The sequence below is a fragment of the Canis lupus genome, chromosome 25 (genome assembly GCF_011100685.1).
Source record: "Canis lupus familiaris isolate Mischka breed German Shepherd chromosome 25, alternate assembly UU_Cfam_GSD_1.0, whole genome shotgun sequence".
NCBI classification, from domain to species: domain Eukaryota; kingdom Metazoa; phylum Chordata; class Mammalia; order Carnivora; family Canidae; genus Canis; species Canis lupus.
In genome coordinates, this window is record NC_049246.1 from 25387307 (window position 1) to 25405693 (window position 18387).

Here is an 18387-nt window from a genome sequence, read left to right on the forward strand (position 1 = left end):
CAGGGTATGAGAGGCAGATAATAATGGAATTTTGATAAGAGTTTATCTGACATTGGTTCCAATGTTTCTGTAAATCCATTGTTTTATTTTCTCCTTTCCTAAGTGAATGGCATATATATAGGTATATATATAGCCAACTGCAGAATTCTTATATAATCTCTTGGACCTGTGGAGCAAGAATTTTGTAGGTGGAAAGACCCACATGGAATTCGCTAAAGCCTTTTTCTTCCCAATAGAGTTAGTGATGAGCAGTGGTGGATCCTGAGGAAGCCAAAGAAATTAATGACTCTTTCAAGTGACTTACATGATATGGAGTAGTGATTTCTTTAATACTCCCATTTAACTTTCCTTTTTTGGCCTACGCAGAAGATACTTTAATCTTGGGAAACTACAATGGATTTTCTTAACTTTATCCAGCTGATTACTACAATTTGAGCTGTTGTTTCCATGTATATACTCTCTTTGTTGGAGTAAACCAATAGAACCATTGGCACCTGGTTTATAACTAATGTGTTAAATACACTTCTAAATTTTTAAGCAGAGGACATCAGAAGCATTAGCTTTTATCTGGTAGAAATATCTTTGCTGTTTTGCAAAGAAGGGGTAGATCCATCTCTGCAGCCCAGTTGCCATCAAGTCTAGGAGGAACACTGATCATCCCACATCACAAGACATCCCGATGGTGTACTATATTGACAATATCATGCTGCTAGAGTAAATAGGTGAGTAGAAAATAACAGATATCCTTATAAGAGCCAGAGAATAGGAGATAAACCCTAAGAAATTTTAACAATGTTTTAGAGCATCAAGGTGGACAAATTAAGGAGGGAGAGAGAAAGTGGGAGATGCATCATAGGTGAGAAAAGAATGCCCCAGAATGTTTTACTTCAAGTGCTATGCAGGAAAATACAATGGTATGTGAAACATGACATCTGCAACCAGCAATAAGTTTTTGAAAAAATAACTCCCAAAGCACATCCTGGTTAATGGACGTGGGAGGAAGAGCAGGATAGAGGCCTGGTATCTGGGGTCTGGGCATCGCTCTGTTGGAAGCTTAACTAATAGAGGAATTGACCTTCAAGTACTTACGGAAATTTTCAGGCAATTCTTTAAAAATGCCTCATGAAGAACTTTCCCCTCAGAAGTCTAAGACAGTTTCTTCTATTTTTGAGTAAATTATACCTTAATAAAAACTTCTTCTGCCATAGCCATGACAGTAATATCATATGTACCTTGGGTATCTTGCAAAGATTTGTTGCCACTGGAACAGAGCTTGAGGAATGCACTATGTGGGAAATATTTTCAGATCAATTTTATTAAATAGTGAGAGATATGATGCAATGACAGTTATATGAGTAAAAGCAAAACATAAAAAGGAAACAAATCTGGCCCTCATGTCAGACATGGAAAATAAATCTGAAACAAATCTGAATGTATTTACAATTAGTCTAGGGATGTGTGTGTGTGTGTGTGTGTGTGTGCGTGTGTGTGTGTGTGTGTTTATATGGAGGCATGCCTATAAAGTTTGAAAATAACATCTAAAAAAGAAATGAACACATTAATAAGACAAAGAATATAGCTTGGACTCCAGTTCATATGAATTACGAGTTTTGCAAATAGCTAAGGGCATAAAAATGTATCCCTTCCCCCTCAGAATGCACAGCGCTTTTGTCCCATTTTCTCCTGTTGTTATGTATGCTACCAAGCAACGAGGATAAAAATATTAGCCTTGCACAACTGGACTCCTGAATACCCCTGTAAATATATACTTTGAAGTACACATTCTCAGCAACAATAGTCATCTCGAGGGAGTAAAACTTGGTTCTTGGTAAATTACAAAAGAATATTACTCCTTTTACACATAATTCAGAGATATGCATAGAGTATATAAACAGATACATGGTATATCTGAAGTATGAAAATTTCATAAGGAGGGCAATTAGGGAAATCAGTGCCTAAAAAGGCTCATTTGGGAGGCATATGGGGGGAAAAATGGCTGAGGAACATTACCTTACAGAAAACTAAAGAAAAAAATGTGAAGCAGAGCTTATTCATTTCTTTTTTGATCAGCTGTCATATTTTGATTAATCATATTTAATTTTATAGCACATGAGTGAGGAATAAAATTATCTTTAAAGCAAGTTAAAATATGATAAAGAGTAAAATATACCTAGAATCAGAATTTTTAACCATTTTAGTAGCTAAATTTAGTGGGGTTAAATTTCATCCCATTAGCTCAGAGGGATCAACCCTTTTCTTACTACCTCGGAGGAAGAGTCATGTGCCAGGCCAGAGGCTTCCTGGAGGTCTGGAAGTGATACATAACCTCCTAACACCATTAAGGTATGGAGGCAACTCTCCCTCAGTGGGAGAGAGCAAGATGAGAGTTCAGATAGGGAAATGTAGAGAGGATTCTTCACTAATTCCAAAAATCTGTAGAAAGAAGAGTCCTAGTAGGGCTGGAAACGTAATGGAGGAGAAAGCACTCCCAAACTTACCCTAAGGGGAAAAATAAGACTTCATTATCATCTAAGAGATAATTGATTGGGTTTTAGATGAAGGTTGCCCAAGACTAATCCGTGAATATTTGCAGTCTATCTACTTCATGTTGATATATGTTACAAGCTCATTTTTGTTAATTAAGCTTCTTAATGTACCTTTATGAAAGGATTATTTGTCCTATGCTTTAGCTAGTTTCTAGAGTATTGGCAACATTCCAAGAAACTACTAAGGAGAATTTTTAAAAGATGATACAGATCATAGATTTATTACGAACATATATATATTCAAATATATATGAATATATATTATATAAAATATATAATATTTATTTTAATATATATATAATATATATATAATAAATCTATATGCCTTCATGCTCTCCCATAGAACAAATAGTTTGTTATTTCAGGTCTTCTTTTTTGAGATGGAGGATAAAATTACTTTCCTTATATATTTAAAACCAAATCTTGAAGTATTAAACTCATTTGATACACACACACACACCGTCATTGTTATGTAGAAGTTTTCCATTTCCCAACTGACTCCCTAAACAACTCAAACTGCTTAACTAGATGCCTACATCTGTTCTATTTGACAGGGCACTTGTGGCACAGCCCCAGGTCCCTGTCGTCTGGCTTGTTTGAGCCCTTGTGAGGCATAGTTGGCTTGTTTTGTAGATAGGCTGCTAGTTTCATCACAGCAATTGAAACGTGTCATCTAACTGGTCTAGAGAGTGTCAGTGCTAACTTTAACTCATTCATCTGTCAGAGATTCAGCATCACAGCTGAAAAGCTATTTGCAATTTAAATTGATTGCCAAGTACTTAACATTAATTGACATGCTAAATTCATGACTAAGTAACAAATTATGACTAGTGCCAATCATCTTAGAGAACACAATTCCCTATCTCGATGCCCATTTTATCTTTAGAGGTTGAAATGACATTTTGGAGTGTATTCTTTTAGAAAATCAAATTCTCTTAGAAAAAGGTACATGATAATAAATACCTTGAAGATGAATACCATTGCTGTGAACTGTTCATGAGAATCAGATCTTTTCTATGCCATGTGAGGTGGCCAACAAGTGCCTAACTGCTCTGGTAGCAGGTGAATTCTATACAACATTGTCCTCTAGAGAGGACCACGTGCAGATAATAGTCACTTTCCATTATAAATTAGCTTTACTAGGCTGAGAGGAGACTTAAATTGACACTATATTTACCCCTATAATCTTCCTCATTTTTACTTAACCCAAATATTTCAAATGCAGAAACAAAATACAATTAACCTTTCAATATGCTAGCCAGAGTAACAGAAAATTCTACAAAATTCTACAAAAATGTGTGGTCCAATAAAAGAAAGAAATTGCAGTGTGTGCCTGACAACTCCCTTCACATAAGCTTTCTTTCTGTGGTTATTAGTTTCTTTGGCACTTCCCCCCATAGAATTGGAAATATACTTGTAAATATCATGTTTGTTTTAACAACAGTGCAGCATAATTAGGCAATTGTATTCTTTGTGATATTCTTTATGAGAAACTTTACCTGTGTGAACAGGATCAGCAAACAGGATCAGCAAATCACATTTCTGTGAATGTAAGGATGGTCCTGTGAATGACTACATCAGGCAGAGATTTATTTGAATTTCAGATGGGGTCACCAGGATGTGTAACCTTCATGCATACTTCTCTTTCTGCAATGTTTTCCATAAATATGCCCTATTTCCAATTCATTCTTATAAATGATGGTTCAGAACACATTCATGCTGCCACTCACTGGTTACTCATGCTTGAAATTAAAAATCTTTCAGACTAATGCCATTGCTATATTTGGTTAGGCTTTACCCATTACTCAAAGTAGGAAAAATAAGATGGGATAAGATGTTAACAGACATAATATTAATGTTAAATGGATAGCAGGATGCTTTCAGGCTATCCTAAAAGGAAATGAAATAGCGTCCATCTAATCATATGCTACATTAATATTATTAAATCTAGAAATATGATTTACATAGGAATAGTCATTGAATACTATTATGACATTCATTAAATGAATCTTTACAAGAACTTTAGTCTTTGACAATAGATACAAAGGACCAATAACTCAGTTTTGGAAAAGTTTACCAAAAGAAAAAATGGACTTTCCTTCAAATTACACACATTGCCTTCTAATTGTCATTTTAAAAATATTGTTAAACCTAGTTGATATCTGAAATATTTGCATCTTGATGTTTTAAATTTTTAAAAATTATTCTTGATTACCATAAGCACAAATGGTAGGAGCTCTAATTTATCATAGAAAACTCTCCATACAATTTTTTTTTTAATTGAGCAAAAGAGAGAGTGCATGTGTATGTCCGTATCTGTGCTCTTCAGTGAGGTAAGGGTAAGGGCAGAGGAAGAGGAGAGAGAATCTTAAGCAGGCTCCGGGCTCATCACAGGGAGCATCATGGGACTTGATCTCACAAAGTTGAAATCATGACCTGAGCCAAAATCAAGTCATATGCTTAATAACTGAGCCACTCAGGCTCCCCCATATAAAATTTTAATGTTTTAATGAAATTGTTTCTTTTCTGAAAAAGCAAATGCTTTTTGAGGAAAGATAAAATTGCAAGGAAATTTTTTTAATAAAAAAGCTAGGGATCCCTGGGTGGCGCAGCAGTTTGGCGCCTGCCTTTGGCCCAGGGCGCGATCCTGGAGACCCGGGATCGAATCCCACGTCGGGCTCCCGGTGCATGGAGCCTGCTTCTCCCTCTGCCTGTGTCTCTGCCTCATTCTCTCTCTCTGTGACTATCACAAATAAATAAAAATTAAAAAAAAATTTTAAAAAGCTACATTTATTTTAGCAAAATTAGCGAACAGTAGCTTCATTGTACACTTAATCACTTAGCTCATATTTAAGAGACTGTAGCACCAATTTAAAACAGTGACCAGGACCAGAACTGCAAAAATAGGTTATATTGGGGAGCCTGGATGGCTCCATCAGCTTAGCATCTGATTTCTGCTCAGGTCATGATTGCAGGGTCCTCAGATCAAGCCCCATGTCTGGTTCTGTGGGGAGTCTGCTTCTCCCTCTCCCTCTCTCTCTGCCCCTCCCCTCACTCCTGTGCACTTGTAGGCAAGCATTTGTGCATGCACACACACACACACACACACACTCTCTCTATATATATATCAAATAAATACAAATCTTAAAAAAAGAGATCATATTGCAAAGCAGTATAAATAACAAAGTGTTTATATGCTATGACAAGGACATAGTAGCAAAGTTTTCTTTTTGGAAAAAAATACTCTCTGTTAGCTAGAATACATGTATAAATATATTCAACAATAGATATTCAAGAGTTACTTTGTGCTAAGAATTATCCTAGTTGTTAATGGCATAATAATGAATATTGCAGAGTAGACTGATGTTCTATGGAGCCTATAATAAAAAAATTCTTTAAAAAATGTCTGTGGATTTAAACAAAATATTAAAAAGATAAAGAGCTGGGCAGCCTGGGTGGCTCAGCGGTTTAGTGCCTCTTTCAGCCCAGGGTCTGACCCTGGAGACCCGGGATGGAGTCCCACTTCAGGCTCCCTGCATGGAGCCTGCTTCTCCCTCTGCCTGTATCTCTCTCTCTCTCTCTCTCTCTCTCTCTCTCTCTCTGTCTCTCATGAATAAATAAATAAAGAAAATCTTTTAAAAAAATAAAAGGATAAAGAGCACTTTAAATTGAATAAAACAATAGGATGTAAATGAAGTCTAAATTGAATCAACACAAGGAATTAAATGCCATCCTTAAAGTCAAATAAAGTAGTATAAGAAAAATTTGCCACCATCATAGTGCATGAATGAATTGAGGTATTTGCTATGAAGGAGTCTAAAATGGACTGATAGGAAAGTGCAGCTTTGGGGGGATTTTTGTGGATTTCCAATAATTTACCAATGATAATTCCTAAATATAAGGGATGTACATCACAGAAACGGAAAGAGATAGAAATTCTGATGGAGAGAATGAGGTGCTGAATATTCAGTGTAATAGATTTTACAGAAAGAACAGATGGAAAGATAAAATTTGAGTATTATTATTCTTAAAAGATTAACATTAATTATAGGTTCAGAAAGCAGCAAAAATTCCTAGCAGATAAAGGAAATCCATATATAAACTAAGAAGAAAGGGAGCTAAAACAAAATTTTTAATGAAAGGATTGAAAATGGAGGCATTAATAAGATCCCCTCAGATGAAGTGCTATGGTATTATAAATAACTTTATGTGGGATCCCTGGGTGGCGCAGCGGTTTGGCGCCTGCCTTTGGCTCAGGGCGCGATCCTGGAGACCCGGGATCGAATCCCACGTCGGGCTCCCAGTGCATGGAGCCTGCTTCTCCCTCTGCCTATGTCTCTGCCTCTCTCTCTCTTTCTGTGACTATCATAAATGAATAAAAATTAAATAAAAATTAAAAAAAAATAACTTTATGTCAATAATTTGAAATTTTTAGGGAAATGGACAAATTTCATAAAAAACAAAAACTTTTGCTAAGTGTACACTACAGAAAAAGTGACTAGTCTTCTATCTGTTCAAGAATGGAATCTATAATTTTGTAGAATGGCCAGCATAGATGGCATTACTACAAAATTTTATCATACTTATTTAAGAAATGATGACAATTTTACACAAATTATCTTACAGAGTAGAGGAAGAATGAATATTTCCCAACTAATTTTTTGAAAATAGTATAATACTAATACCAGACACTGCTCTTGACAATGCAAGAAGAGAAAATTATAGTTAAATAATCCGAAATGAACATAGAAACAAAAATCCTAAACCATATCAGATAATTAAATAATCAGCAATATATAAAAAGATGAATATATTATGATCAATTGGAGTTTATACCAGAACTGCAAAGATGATTTTATATTTGAAAATCAATATATACTTGATTGATTAAATATAATCCATAATACTAACAGAATGATGGAGAAGTCAATCATTTCCATGAATGCTGAGATAGCATTGAGTAAAATTTAATGCCTATTCATGATTTAAAAAAAAAACCTCAGTGTACAAGTAATGGAAAAAACTTCCTCAATCTGATAAAGAGCACTTAAGAGAAATCTACAGTTAACACCATTCTTAATTGCAAAATATTGCATGCTTTCTCACAGACGTCAGAAAAAAAGACAAAGGTGGTAATTCTCCATCCATTTTATTTATCATTGTACAGGACTTGTGAACCAGTACAATAAAATAAGAGGGAAAAAAAGGGAAAAAGGGAAGAAAAGAAAGAGAGATTTAAAGCATAAATACTGGAAAAGAAGATGTACAAATGTCTTAACCGTTTGTATGGACATCTTCATAGAAAATACAAAGAAATTGGCAAACTACTACTAGAACTACCTAAGTTATCAAGTTCTTAGGATGTATGTTAATATTCCAAGATATAATTGTCTCTCTACATGTTCATAGAAACAATTGGGAAATATAATTTAAATTATAACATTTGCACACACACACATTTCCAAGCTCTGTCTGCTGGGAGGGCACAGAAACAATGACACTGTGTTAGCAATGACCATACCTAGTAACCAGATCTGGGTTTCTAATACTGTTCTCCAATAAAAGGGACCAGGGATCCTTGGAGAAATTGCTGATTCTAGGGCTGGAGCAGGGAATATACAAGATGAGTCTGGAACATCTTTAAGTGGCAGGATGCAAGAAAGTGCTCCAAAAACAGAACTATGGGAATATGTGGAAAGGACACAGGACTCAACTGAATGGGCACCCAATGGCCAAAACTGTAATGACTTGAACATCATAGATAATATAGTACTGAATTACAACCCAAAGTGTAAAATAAATATCTATAAATCCATACTGGTATAAATAAATCATCGGACAAATATTTAAATGGGGAAGAGTAGATAAATGTTCTGTATAGAAGAATGCCAAATAATATGCAGACATGATCCTTGCAAGGGCATGGAGAATAATCCTCCCCTATCCTTAAGTAAGGTCTGTACACTGCTTTTCAACAGAGGTGAAAAAAGGATTAATATTACAGTGGTGAAGTCTGACAAGTCATTATTAATGAAAGTGTATACTGTCCTAAGTGATAGTACATACCCTTGATATAAAGTAAGGAGAATGGCACTTTACCTCCATGGTCTTCCTTCCCAAATTACATGATTCCAGTCTACTCATTAAAAAAAGTCAATTGAGAGACATTCTACAAAGTACCTGACCCATATTCAAAATTGTTAAGGCCATAAAATACAAGGAAAGTATAAGGAGATAGGACACCTAAATATAATGTAGTATCCTGGATCAGTCCTGGGACAGTAAAAGACATTAGAAGTAATAAGTAAATACTAAAAATATATATATATTTCAGTTAATAATAATGTGTCAAACACTTGTTCATTAGCTGTGACAAATATATTAATTCAAGATGTTAATAATAGAGGACACTGGGAAGGAGGTATGGGGGAACTCTATGCTATCTTTGCAATTCGTCTGTAGATCTGAAACTACTCTAAGATAAAACTATTTTTAAAAATTAAAAAATGTAATATTTATGACCATACATCAACACTTGGGAACAAATAAAATATATGACAAGCTCTGAAAAATGTAACTGAGAATAACGGAAGAAGATAAATAAATTGATATACTAGCTCATGGATTAGAAGACTTACTACTTGTTTTGGGGATTGTTTTGTATTTAATGATTTCTGTGTTCTGTAGAAAGAGGGCCCTAACTCTGGTAAAGGAGATCTATACCAAACTGAAGCAAACATTTATTTTAGAAATACTATAAATTTCCCCTTTAAAGCCAGGAACAATATATATTTCACTCAATACTGTTTTTGCTAAAACAGCAAGATGAGTAAAACATGGACAGTATATAAGGACCAGGAGGAATAAATTAATATATTATTCACAGATAAAATGATTGCATGAAGGAACTAGAAAATCTTAGGACTAAAATGAAAGCATATTAAAACAATGTATAAAACAATCATATTCCAACATACCAGCAATAAAGATTTAGAAAATATGACTAAAATGTTGCAATTTAAAAATATATATTTTTAAAATAAAGGAGAAATTAACATTAAAATATATGCAAGAAATTCATGAGAGATTGTGTGTCTGTTGAATAATAGTAAACAATATTTCAATAAAGAAGAGATATATTCATGGATGGGAAACTCAATATTTTAAGGTGACCATTCTCTAAACACTCGTCCATATATTCAAGTTTATTTTGTGGAACTTGACAAGATAATACAAAAATGATACGAAAAAACAAACTTCCAAGAAGAGTCAAGAATACTTTGAAAAAGAATAAACTGTGTATTAGGAAAGTTGTCCTATTAAATATCAAATCCAATTTAAAACTACATTAAATAAAACTATAATATTGGTGCAGGCATAGAAAGATTGACCATTGGCACAAAATTAAGAATTTTGAAACAGATTCATTTAATATATATAATATAATATATATTATATAATATATAGGTATATATGTATATAATTACATATGAAAGAGGTACAATTGCAGATTTGTAGAAGTAATTATTCTATTGTGAAATAAATAAAAGTAAATGCCTACTGCACATCATATATAAATATACCACAACACAAAATTCCAGGTGAACTAAAACCTAAATAGGAAAATCAAAAATGCTTTTAGAAGAAAATGTCTTCATGAACTTAGATGAGAGAAGGATTTCTTCAGACAATGAAGCACAAACCAATGAGTAAAACAAGGGTAGATTTTGTAAATTAAAATGAAATAATTTATACATCAAAAGACATCATGAATACACTGAAAAAAAAGCAAAATTGGTATTTCAAATGCATGTAACTGAGCATTCATCTTCAGAATAATATATGTGTGTGTGTGTAGTGTATGTTGGTATATACATTATAAAAACAAACAAGCATAAATGTACAAAAGATATAAAAGTCATTTTGCACCAAGGACACCAGAATGACAAAAAAAAAAAAAAAAAAAAAGAAATCAAGAAAAACACGTAACCACACTATTTAATCAAGGAAGTAGGTAATAACAGAAATTATATCCAAAGTGAGTAAACATTAGCTGTGGGAGATGTAAAACAATAAAAAATCTCATAAAATTAATAGCAGGTGTTTAAGACAGAATGGCCACTTTGGAGCACAATTTAGTAATATTTGAGCCAAATAATTTCACTTCTGAGAATACAGCCTTTGACCAAATAATTCCACTCCTGGGTATATATCCTATAGAATATTCTGCATATGCATAGTAGAAGAAAATGTGCAACAATTTTCAATCCAGGGTTTTCATAGTGGTAAAAACATTAAAAACAATCAAAATGTCCATCAAATGTAGAATGGATAAATACAATACAAATACAATATGGAATACTTCCTGAAATGAAAATGAATGGAAGAGCCTAAGGCTTATCTCAAAAAACATAAATTTGAGCCCAAAAATCAAATTACATGTGGACACTACAGTATGACCATTTTATTCATGTTTTCATGATTGTAGAATGGAATTTATGTCTTAATATCAAATTCAGGGAAAAAGCTTCTTTTGGAAAGTAGGGAAACAGTGTCTGGGGCAAGAGTATATGGTCAGCTTCAATTTATTTTTGATGTTTACTTTGTTAAGATGATAGGCACATTAGTGTTACTTTTCTATGCAAAGTGTATTTTGCATAGGTAATAACTCTATTTGATTAAAACAACTAAGATATACTTCAAAAAAAAGAATGTGTAGGATTTTCCATTAAGAATCTGTAATGGACACTGTAAATCTTTTATGGTATACTAGTTTTGGATTTCTTCGGAGATTATAATCATCCAATGATTCAAAGTAGCATCTACATATGCATGATTATTGTGCAACTAAAATGTGAACCCATCATTTATGTGAAAAATAAAGAAAATGTACAGTTTGACAATTCTGTGAGATCACAGCAGATCTTCAGATGCTCTTACCCAAACCTCCCATATATTTCTGTCTACAGACACCTGAAAACCTATTATATCAAAACTATCCAACCTTTTTTGTTTTTATTTTGTAAGAACAATTTATTCTTTCAGCACTAGTGAAAAGTAATGGTTCAATGAGTAAATATTGACTTAAGGCAGATAGCCGAGTACTTCTCTAACTCTAACATATGTGTAACAAGATGGAGAGCCATCTGTTTTCTGAAGATAGGAGGTTAAGCTAGTATATTCAGTTTGAGAAAGTGCTATACATACACACCCAAATTACTACATTCAGATATGTTTGTTTTTTTTTTTAAAGTCCAACTTACAAATGCTTTCATCCTAGCATTTAAGCCTTATCCACAACTCATAACAGGTTTTTCAAGAGTCACGTTAATGTGATCTTGAGCTTCCTTCATAGAAGCAATAAAAACAATCATGAACCTCTTTCATTACCACATGTTTAGAAGGTAGGACAGACATACCTCCCTTACCAAGGTCATATCACAAAAGGAGAACAAGAATGACTCTAATGATGGTAAACCACTTTTATCTTTAATTAAAAAAATTTTTTTAAAGAACTGTGGCTTCCAATAGTTGTTAAATCACTGCCTGCTTAAGAATGTGAACTTGGAAGAATGGAGGCTGAACATGTCCTTAGAGAATCTCATTATATATGACACATAACTCAAATGTAAAACAAATAGGGAAGTTTAAAAATTTCAGGATATTTATAGAAAAGCATTCACCATTATGTGTCAAGAATAATAAAATTGTACTCAAATGAGAATGGTTGGAACTATATTAGGTTAATTAGACAAATAAATATTGGGGAATAACAAGTTCCACAGTTAAAAATAAATTAGAATTTATGTTATTGGAAAGATGCACATATAATTTTTTTAAAAGATTTATTTATTTATGTGAGAGAGGAGGGGAGAAAGAGCACAAATGGAGGAGTGGCAGAAAGAGAAAGAATTCCAAGCACACTCCCTGCTAAGCATGGAGCCTGATGATGCCAGGAGCTTGATCCCAGGACCCTGAGATCATGATTTGAGCTGAAATCAAAAGTTAAACTCTTAACCAACCAAGAGACCCAGGTGCCCCAACACACAAAAATATTAAAAAAAAAAAAAAATTCGTGCAAGAAGAAAATGCAAAATACATTAAAATTTTGAATAACTTATTTTTTAAAACAAATGGGTAAATATATAGAATATCTACTAGAGAGATTTTCTCAAGAATCAAATAATTATCTCAAATGGAACTAAAGATGAATTTAAAAAAGAGGAGAGATACAATGGTGAGAAACTAGACCAGCAGTGGGAGCTTAATTATTTGGTCAGTAAACAGACATTGAAGACAGTTAAGGTCTTTGTTAAGCAAAGATTGGGAGAATTATTTGGATTTATTTTAGATATGAGATCTCAGGTGCAACAACATCCATTAATGATTATAGGTAATTTGAAATTCCATCCTCACAATTTTAATACATTGTCATAGTTGAATTAGGCTATTTGTGTTGTAAAAAAACAAAAATAAACTATATAAGAAGTGTAAATATTTTTAAATATATATAAATGGTTTTATATAAATAAATTAATTTGAACAATATTATAGCAACTACAATAACAAGACAAAGTTTAGTTGCAGAGCTGTGATGGCAGAAACTGAATAAAATATACCAATCTAAACAAGTTGTAGGAAAATATTCTATGAATCTTAAGATATAAATATAACAGTAAGTCTTAATTCTCTCCATTCCTATGCACATGGACACCATATTGCAGCTCTTCTATATGATATCATTAAAATTCTTTTAAATATTAAATCTGACTATATGCATAGAAATAATATCACCTGTTTAAAAGTTTAGAAGACTAAAAAGAAAGATAACCAACATAGACATAGTAAATTTTATAATACTTAACCTCTGAGATGCCTGATTAATGTTCATTGATGTTGCCTGATTCTGAAGAGGAAGATGATAGATGCTAAAAATGATTTCCAGAAAAATACATTATGATAGAATATATATAGATGGAAAGAATTCCTATGTTAGAGAAGGGAAATTAAACCAAGAAGAGTCACTGCAAGAGTATATTTGCAATATTCTGCAATCTTTTTGTGTAAGATTATTTTAATAATATTAATGTTACACAAAATAAAGGGAATCTAAAATTATTAAAGGTAAGAAATTTAATTTTTTAAAAAGATTTTATTTTATTTATTCATGAAAGACACACACAGAGAGGCAAAGACACAGGCAGAGGGAGAGGCAGGCTCCATCCAGAGAACCCAATAGGGAGTTCCCTCCATCCAGAGAACTCAATCTGGGGACCGGGATCACACCCTGAGCCTAAGGCAGAGGCTCAACCACTGAGTCATCCAGGCATTCCATAAAGGTAAGAAATTTTAGCTGGTGAAGTCATCCTCTATATAGTGCGCCACAACCATTTAGCAGTAGACTGATGAATTACATTATAAAAAGCAAAGACCTTCCGGAACCTGACAATCTTTCTGGTTTTAATGAGAAGGAAATTTGGTGACGTCTTCTCTTTTTTCCCAAGACTCTTCCTTCACCCCAGAAAGATAAGTAAGGCTGTAAATCTTTCCAACTATTGCTGCCCAAAGTATTTTGTGAAAGAGATCTTGCTAAAGAGAAAGTATAAACATATTTTTAGGTTTTCAAGATTTTACAGTGTGTATAGCAGCTATTCAAATGAGAAAGTTACCAGAGCTCGAAATACAATTTGAAAAGTCTAAGTAGAAAAAAGCCAACAGAGATTCTTTCATCTTTAAACACAATTCGGACTAGGAATGTATGGTAGAGGAAAAAATTTTCCACCCCAAAATGTGTCTCTTTGGCATATGGATTGTTTTAGGTTGATTATTTTTAAGAAACAGAAAACTCAAGAAGTTTTTCTTTTACTAACTGCTTAAAAGGATTTAGATAGAGGACCTGTTCCAGGAAGGGAGCTAGCACCATAGTTAACTATAGTTATAATATGAAGTAGGACGGGTAGATAGGTAGGAACCAGCAAGGCCTGTTTGATCAAAGTCCTCTCAATATCCCACTGTTTCTGAGTTGGCCAGCAAACATTTGTTTACCAAACATTTACTCTTTTTCATCTTCCTGTAAATTGCTTTCCTTAGCTTTGAGGTCCCAGACTTCTCTCCCCTTCTGTTCAGCATGACCTATGTACCGCATCTTGCCTGTCTTTGGAATCTTTTCTGTTTATGTGAATTCTTCTGATGTATGTTATTAAATTTGATTTTCTTCTGTTACCTGTCTCATGTCAATTTAATTCTTAAACCAGCCAAGAGAATCTTGAGGGTAGAAGAAAATTTTTCTCCCCAATAGTACAAATGCAGGATATAAATCACAGCCAGATATTCAATGAGAATCTAGAATACATCAGAGTCTAAAACAGCATTATAGTCATTTTGGAATCAGAATTGCACCAGAACAACACTATGCTTATGTAAGCAAATTATTTGCATTTTCTCTGTGTTTACACAAACACACACATTCATATTATTTTTTTAAGGATTTTTCTAAAATTTACTTATTAATGAGAGATAGGTAGGAAGAGAGAGAGAGAGAGAGAGAGAGAGGTAGAGACACAGGCAGAGGGAGAAGCAGGCTCCAGGCAGGGAGCCCCACGCGGAACTCGATCCCGGGACTCCAGGATCACGCCCTGGGCTGAATGTGGCGCCAAACCGCCGAGCCACAAGGGCTGCCCACACATTCATATTAATTTATACACTGTATTTAAGATAATTCTATATAATGCAAATATGTGAGCTCAGTTCTTCTTCACTGATGTTTTTACTATAATTGTATTATATTGAGTTTGATAAAACCACAAAGATGCCACTAAGTGACTAAATATTGCATACATGAGAAAAAGAGAATTAAAAAAAAAAGATGCCTAAGTCTCTTCCTATTGAGATAGATCCTGTACGCACATGCACATCTCTACATCCACCCATAATAATTTACATATTAGATTATTTTTCCTTAGAAAATTTTCTATCAAGTCGTTCTGAGGTATGTACAATAACATAGCTCTCTACTTAATAATGGTTTTGGAAGCTAATAAATCTTTAAGTATTTTACATCCTATTTTAGCTAAAATCAACTTTGAAAATTAATGCAAATTATACTCGCTAAATTTAGGAATGGAGTATAATTCTAGGTAATTTAAGAACCACCATACAGTTTCAATTTAAAAAAAAAAAAAGTTGCCTGCTAGCTGATTTTACAGATATCCAGTGATTCATGAGTCTATCTCTGCATTTTATTTCAGCTAAAATGCACAATAAAGGCTGCAGTGCAAAGTAGAGACACAACATGATCTTTAGAGAAAGCTATAAAATTCAAATTAGAATAAATTTGCTCTGTAATGATAATTTTTCGGCCTTAATAACTTCATTATATAAAATGTTCTCGATTACATAGTAATGAAGTCTCTGTTCAATGAATTTCAGTAAAGTAAGGCATATACCACAATTCACAAAATACTTATGATATTTTAGCAAATATTATATTCATTTGGAAAAGAAACAAAATAAAATACTTAAAATAATATTATAAACATATTATAAATATACAGAATTATTGAACATGAAATTATTTACTCCTATGTTTATGTCTGGTTATTAAAAAGCATAGAAAAGAAATAAGTTATATGGTAAAATTTTAGTTTTAATTTGAGGTAATATTTAAATACCAAAATGGGAAAAATCAATCTTGTTTTCACTTATATTTATTTCTCTAATATACCATCACCAAATGAAACATTATTATTCGCAGTTGATTATAATTTAATTATACCATTAATTTTATTTTTAAAAATCTCATTATATTAATTTTGGCTTTAAATTACATAACACAGCAGAAAATTTGTCATTCATGTAATTACAAATGACTTTAGTGTGAAACTTGTTACAAAGTAAACATGCCTACCATTGTTGTCTCAGCGATGGAGCCAAAACTGTTTATGAATATGTTGCATGTGACATTAACAGGAGGACCTGAAAGAGAGATGAAAACATAAGGGCTCTTTATTTTCAAATAATTCCATGCTTTTCATTATTAATTTTTTATTTTAATTATTTTTTAAAAAAGAAAATATGTATGTTTATATTTGTATACGCCCCGATTCTGTGAATAATCTGAATTGGAAATCACAAATTCATAGTCTCCTTTGAACACTGATGCTGGCCCTTATGCAAGTCATTAATCTCATTTAGTCTCAGTTTCCTTGATTTGATATCTCTAGTAACTTTGTAAATGCCTGATTTGGTAAATCTAACATCTGAACACCTTCAGGCTGTTTCTATTTTTTTCCCCCCCTTATTTATGGGCCCTATTTTGCTGCATATTTTTTGTCACTTAATTTTTGTGAAGTTAAAAACTGGATACATTAGATAATACAATGTGGCAACTCTGGAAACCAGACCTCCACTTGCATCCCACAAATGGTCTCTGCTGGTGTTCTTTGCTATTTAGTGACTTATCCAGGTACGTCACTAATCACACTAAATAATCACTTTACCTAAAAAATGTCTGCATTTCCCTATGGTGTGCAGCCACTGAGGTCTCTGCTCAGTGACCTTAGTGGTCAACTAGTGATTGGTCAGATTACCTTATTGCCCTGAGTCAATACATCTTCCACCCTTTGCCAGGGACTTCATGTTTGTTTGGAGGGATGCCTTTAGTGTTCAGGCCTTTACCTTCACTTCCTTTCTTGCACAGGGTTTGAGGTCAGCCAGAGGTGAGAGGTTGGGGACCTCCCAGGTCTTTCCTAGGCAGGGACACAGCCTTACACTTGTGTGTACTCTCTAGATCTACAAGAGGATATTAGAGCTTTTCAAAGCTGCCTACGAGCATCTCATTCTTCAGATCTTTTAAAAATTTTTGTTCAGGCTCTTGTTTGCCCAACTGGTATCCCAGCCTTAGGCAGCTGCAGTGTTAAACCTTTTCTTGTAATCATTTTCAACAAATGCCCAAGGATAGGATTGTCCTACTGGGAGAGTTCCCAGTCATTGCCCAATAATGATAAGCCCTCTGACTGGGACTCCTCTAAGGAGTAGGCCAGGTTAAAGTAACATAGCTGTGGAGATGGACTTTCTGAGGGGCCGGCCTTTGATACATGCTGGGCTCCTGGACTGTACAGCTTCTGTGGTTGAGAGGCTTCTGGTTTTCAAGGCTACCAAGAGCTCAGGAGTGGAACCTATTTAAATACTCTGTTTCTAGAGAAGCCTATTGGTTTGTTAATTACACATTCCTTAGTGTGTTGCAAGCTTTTCAGAGCCTTTTAAGGTTCATTTTGACCATTTTTCCAGTATTTCTGTTGCTTTTTTTTGGAGGAGTGAATTTACAGAGAACATTGCTCCACCATTCCAGAAGTCCCTATAAGTGCCTGATTTAGCATTCATCATAAAACCAACAAATTTTGTTTTTATGAGATCCATTTATTCACTCCTTTACTAAATATTTAAAACTGTGTACACCAAATTAAAGAAGACCCAATGAGATTATTACTTAGCAGAGTAGAAGGAATAAGATCTTATAAATTGGTGAGTACTTCTCGTTACCAGGTGTTGTGCAGATTCATAGATACCATTTAACCCATATCACATTGACAGTGGGTAATATTACCATTTTAAAAATAGTGAATTAAAGCTCAGAGAGGATGACATAAGGTGCTAATAAATAGTACATTTAGAATTTGAATCACCAGTCTGATTCTAGGAATCATTCTTTTTCCCCATCACATCAGGTTGTCCCACAATCTTCACATAACATTACATCCAAAGGATTCCATTATCTGGCTACTGACTTTGTTATGAAGCTGAAATAGTATGTGGTAGGGATTAAAATAACTCTATGAGTTAA

General features: G+C 33.6%; 1 protein-coding gene across 7 annotated transcripts in view; it reads right to left on the bottom strand.

The window, feature by feature from the left end:
- The window catches only part of GLRA3 (glycine receptor alpha 3), a 207305-nt gene that overhangs the window by 136603 nt on the left and 52315 nt on the right, over positions 1-18387 (bottom strand). For all 7 annotated transcript variants that reach the window (XM_038573625.1, XM_038573623.1, XM_038573624.1 and 4 more), the window contains one exon: positions 16453-16520. In XM_038573625.1, the coding sequence (XP_038429553.1) occupies positions 16453-16520 (68 nt within the window). The remainder of the gene's footprint in view (positions 1-16452; positions 16521-18387) is intronic.